This window comes from Solanum tuberosum, unplaced genomic scaffold (genome assembly GCF_000226075.1).
Source record: "Solanum tuberosum cultivar DM 1-3 516 R44 unplaced genomic scaffold, SolTub_3.0 scf00110, whole genome shotgun sequence".
Classification (NCBI taxonomy): Eukaryota; Viridiplantae; Streptophyta; class Magnoliopsida; order Solanales; family Solanaceae; genus Solanum; species Solanum tuberosum.
The window spans coordinates 1,140,014-1,145,095 of record NW_006239037.1 but is presented as its reverse complement, the minus strand read 5'-3'; the positions used below and the strand labels follow the sequence as shown (position 1 = coordinate 1,145,095).

The following is a 5,082-nucleotide window of genomic DNA, read 5'->3' as shown; positions in this document are numbered from 1 at the left end:
CATGTTGTACGGCAGGTTGAAAACAAATTGACATATACAAGGAAAAATCTAGTAGGCTAGCTGATACAAAGTGGAATACTTACAATATTTTGTTTTAGTTTTATGATTATTTTACTAGAGATGTTCGTTTTTACGTACGAAAGATTAGAAAAAAGTCATTTTATTGAGTTTTTTAAAAGGTGTGAAGGAAAAAAGGAATAGGTGTTTTTTCGAAAAGGCATCGGGAGAAAGGGTGCAATTTGAATAACACATTTTCATATTGAATAGGTTATGACTTTTCATAAAAGGCACAATAGCATATGTTTACATTATTCTTTGTTGGCTATAAATACTTATCCGCTTCCTCATATTTTTACTTACGAAAATTCTAATATTCTCTCCTTTCAGGCATATTTCCTACAATTGCAAAGTAAGTTCTAAGTTTGATTTAGCTATTCTTTGAGTTTTCTGTACATTAGAGTTTAAAATACCGTTACGTTAATGTGATTTATCTTGGGAGAAATAATCCTATACCTCGAAGACTAACATGGATTGAGTTTCTTAAGGATACACTCTAAATTCAGTGGACTCAAATATAATTATATGTTTCATCTCCATTTCTAGTTTATTTGATTTAAATTTTCATTTCTAGAGCCAACAAAAGAAGGAGATTTTTTTTCTATGGAACATGGACAATTGGACATGATTCATTTCTCACAAATAGAGACAAGGACACTAAATGGCAAACAAATTAAATCTTTGTCAGCAAAGTAGTTACAAACCGCCACTTGTGGTGAAATCTTGATTCTGATGTAATTGGGATTTCTGTTTGTTACCTATGTCTTCATCATAAAGACAACAATCTATTCACCACACAAGCAAGGACAACATTTCAATATTACTTTGATGCCGCACTCGTATCAGTTTCTTCAGAAATACATTACTTTTGAAGAATTCAACACGCACCCGTTGACATTTTTTATTACCCAAAATGACCTTGAAAGACCATAGACTTGATCAAATTGTGCATAACCTATGCCTGCATTTGGATCCAGAGAAAAGAGAAAAAACAAGAATAAGAGGCAGAGATGTAACAAAAGCATTGAAAGAAAACCAATAACTGAAAATATAAATAGTAACCAGAAAAACCAACAAGGATTTTCAGACTTGACTCTTGAGTCCTTCATGAATCTATCCTGTCAATGAAATTAAAATAAAGTTTACAAGAAAGGCCTAAAGTTACACAGAAAGAGACTAGAATATTTGTTCTGAAAGAAAAAAACTACCAACGAGTAGCTGGTTGATCCATATAGCTGCTTTCTTCATTTGTCGTTGAATACTTGAAAACTCACTACACAGAATCAAGACACATAAGTTAACTAGTAGTAGTAGTAAATAGCACAATGTAGGTTCATACAAGATTTCGATGTAACGGTCCAGCTGATGAATGAGTTCTTGAAAAAGCACATGAGACAAAACTAGTTTGAGGCTTTTACTAAGGGTTCGAATCCAAGAACCCTAACCTCTCTGCCAAGACATCTACATCTTCCTCTTCATTTCCAGACACATCCTCATCGTTAAATAGCTCTTCCCAAAACCCCTCATCAAGTTCTTTATCCGTGTAGACAAATTGTTCGAGCCCTTCTATCGTGTACTCTTCTTGTTGATCCTTTCTTGCTCTACCAAATCCCTGTATTTCTAATGCAAGTGCTTCAAGTTCAGACACTTGGAATCCGTTAGCCTCTCCGAATTCCAAGGGTTCTGATTTTATGAAATGGCTAAATCCTCCAACATGTAATGTACTAGCACTAGGACCTTGATGATCAATAGGTCGTTGCCTTTTTTTAGTTATATCCTCTTCAATTTCTATTCTCTTCCCTTTTTGATGGATCAACTGCTGGACAAACTCCGGATTTTGCATAGCTCTTGCTAAAAAATTCATCATTTGTTGCTGCTTCCTCTCTGTTCCTTGTAACTTTACCTCCAAAGATCGAATGTAAGCTCGAGTATTCTGTTGATTCTGTCTAAGCTTCACTAGTTCCATCATCAATACTTGCTTGTCACGCCTCAATCGATCAACTTCTCCATCAAATCCCAATTCGACACAAGGACCGAGACCGTGCTCTGTAGGAGAATTAGACGTTTTTCGCCTCTTGATGTTCCTTAGAAGATGCTTACTCCCCTTTAGAAATGCCTCGTTTGCGAATTCCCATCTCTCTGGATCAATCTTTCTAAATCCCTGCAACAATCAAATCCCATCTACAGCTTAGTATCATCATCTTCCAAATTTTTCCAAGATCCATCTTAGCAAACAATTCTTGACACTAGTGCTTTTTTTTTTTTTTGGGTCCGCAGCACGATGAATATTTTAATATGTTATACCAACCACCAGAACTTGAAGGATTCATCAGAGGAACATCACCAGATCTTAATTCGTCTGAAATTAATAATAAAAAAAAAACACAATTCTAAAAAGTTAAGTTGCATCCATATATCATCACATTAATACTCCAAGTGGGATTTTATTTATTTTTGAGATTCTCCTTCCTACTAATAGCCTTGTTCACTTGTGTGTTCACAAAGATTTAGCAATCAGGAGCAAGTAAGTATATATGAACGAAAGTTTCCCACTTGAAAAAAAAAATGTATTAGAGGAGGAGTTAATTGATTTTTGACGAAGTTATATATATACTTACATAAGTATTTAGCTGTCTGACAAAGCTCGAGAAATTGTTGTGTTTGAAGAATCTGGGAAGTAGTGTAGTCGAAAAGGCATGAGGATCCCAGACTACGAAGCTTTGACCTCCTCTGTTCCAAGAAACAACATGATCTATAGTTGAATCATCCACCATTTCATATGTCTTTGTAAGGAATGGTGGTGGACCAATGTCATGAAGCCCTTCCATTGGTTGTGGTGTCAACGGTGGGGGCTCACCCCCACCAGAACTTGACCCCGGGAACTCCTCTTTAACGGAATACAATTGATTCATCATCAAGAAACAGGGGAAAATATATGTATTTTTAGGAAGAAAAAAGTTTGGATTTTGGATTTTGGAAATGGAAAGTTTCTCTTTTGGGTAAGGTAGTTTATGCAGTTAAGAAGTTGAGTTATTTTAGTGAATAAATTGCTCTGAACACCATGGATAAAGAAGCTTTGGAAGTAAGTGCTAAAAGGCTATTAATAGAAAAGAAGAGTCAGCAATTCCACCTATTGAGTTGCTAAGAAATAATAATAATAAAAAGATAGTACTAATAAAATATTGTTTAAGTGGAAGGTTCTAGACTTCTAGACATTTGGGGTGTGAGCATCTTCCTCCTATGCAATTTTTTATTTATTATTTTCTCCGTTTCAATTTATGTACGTAGTTTAATTGGACATGAAAATTTAAATAGAAAATTACATTTTATATGTGTGATAGATCTAGTCATCTAACATAGATAAGATATTGATATTATTATTAAATATTTGAGAAAATGTGTTATACTTTTTAAGACAGACCAAAAAGAAAAGTATGTCACGGATCAAGAGAGAATAATATATGTAATCCAATTTTTTAATAATAAGTAGTTTCGAAATTGGAAGGATGAGGAGAAGGTTCTTTATAAGAAAGTTCTGGAACGTAGGTATGGTTGAGGTGTGGTTTGGCCCCACAAGAGTTGCAAGTTGCAAGAAGTGGTTTTTGAAACAGCAGTTTGGGGCAACTTGATTGGTGGGGTTGTGACTGCCCTATTATTGATTGACATCATTAAAAAAGTGAAAACTATATACTATCAAGACAAGAAAAAAAAAACAAGAAAGGGAGTTGGTGGAAACATATCATGCAAAAGGGGATAGAGATTATATTATTTTCACTCTGTTTATTTGGTTAAATTGTTATAAGTTTTATTTGATTGAGAAATCTTATCTTATTCACAAATTATGTTGGATGGGACATAGTTTTAGGCACGTTTGACCATGCGATATGAAATCATGATATTATATCATAATATGAAATCATGCCGTGAAGTTGGAGTTTTGTTTGGACATGCAATATGAAATTTTTGTGTTTTTTTATTTTTCTCATAAACATAAGAATCTCATAAGTTGTAAAACTATTAAAATAGCCTCAATTGTTTATTCAATCTTATCAAATAACAAAAAATTATAAAATCGCATAATAAATTATTACAAATCTATTTGTTCTCCACTTAATTAACGGTGTCATCTAACTTTAATTGATCAAACTTTAATTCACTAAAAAATATTGAGCATAAATTGTAGTGTACTAGTATTTAATATATCCTCCCACATAGTATGAACAATTTTCTCACGTTGAACTTGCATTTTTCGATCATATGACCGAGAAGACGAACCAACATTGTTACTTTGAGCCATTTGTTGGTCAATATCATTCACAACTATAGTTACATGATAATAGACCATAACTATTTCATCACTCATTTGGTATTCTCGCAAATAATTATGTAACACTGTAAAAGTTATGACAATTTTCACTTGTGTGTCAATATCATATGGTTCATGCCTTGTTTTACTTATGTGCAATTACACATTTTCAGTACATTAATTTCGTGCTAAAATCAAACATATTGGAAGTAATGATTATCAAACATACATCACCAATTTTGTCCTTTTTCATATTAAATTGCTTTAAACATTTCCATAGGTAGACGAAAGAGAAGTTTTTTTATTACGAAAAACCAAAAAAGTATTACTCCCTCCGTTCTTATTTATATTCGCCAAATCAATTCCTATTTTATCATTTATATTCACCAAATTTAAAGCAATAATAAATTTTATGTTGGTGAAAATAATAAATTTTAAAAAGTAATGATGTGATTATTAAGTTTATTTACGTATGAAATAAATGGTTAGTAGATATAAATATGAGATTGTTTTAACAAAATATAAACTTGTGGGTCAACTTTTGTATTTAAAAAATCCCAAATCATGATATGAAATTCCCATAAATGATTTTTGGAGAATATGGTATTCCATCTCATGATATGAAATCATGAGATGGAATCAGCGTGAAATCACATGTCCAAATGATTATTCCATATCGTGATATAGTATCGCATGGCCAAACGCCTACTTTTGATATT

At 32.7% G+C, this 5,082-nt stretch overlaps 1 protein-coding gene across 5 annotated transcripts; it reads right to left on the bottom strand.

The window, feature by feature from the left end:
* Positions 1-659: 659 nt before the first annotated feature.
* On the bottom strand, positions 660-3,192 carry LOC102602063 (heat stress transcription factor A-7a-like). 5 transcript variants are annotated; one of them, XR_001473719.1, is made up of 5 exons: positions 2,676-3,192; positions 1,397-2,218; positions 1,266-1,330; positions 1,133-1,175; positions 660-1,018 (listed from the first exon to the last, which is right to left on the bottom strand). XR_001473719.1 is itself a non-coding variant. In XM_015309706.1 (5 exons), the coding sequence occupies exons 1-4, from the start codon at positions 2,970-2,972 to the stop codon at positions 1,171-1,173; spliced, it is 1,083 nt and encodes a 360-aa protein (XP_015165192.1). In that variant the 5' UTR covers positions 2,973-3,192; the 3' UTR covers positions 660-1,018; positions 1,133-1,170. The 5 variants fall into 5 exon arrangements, 3 of the variants coding, with proteins under 3 accessions (XP_015165192.1, XP_006349724.1, XP_006349725.1); XR_001473718.1 differs by having other exon boundaries at positions 1,120-1,175; positions 1,503-2,218; XM_015309706.1 differs by having other exon boundaries at positions 1,503-2,218.
* Positions 3,193-5,082: the final 1,890 nt, after the last annotated feature.

Bases quoted from the DNA above. Each gene is read 5' to 3' on its own strand.
- LOC102602063 (XM_006349662.2), bottom strand. From the start codon at position 2,972: ATGATGAATCAATTGTATTCCGTTAAAGAGGAGTTCCCGGGGTCAAGT. The intron at 2,219-2,675 runs GTAAGTATATAT...TGATTGTTGCAG, and splicing joins TCAGACAGCTAAATACTTAT to GGATTTAGAAAGATTGATCC. The intron at 1,331-1,502 runs GTTAGGGTTCTT...GATTCTGTGTAG, and splicing joins GTAGATGTCTTGGCAGAGAG to TGAGTTTTCAAGTATTCAAC.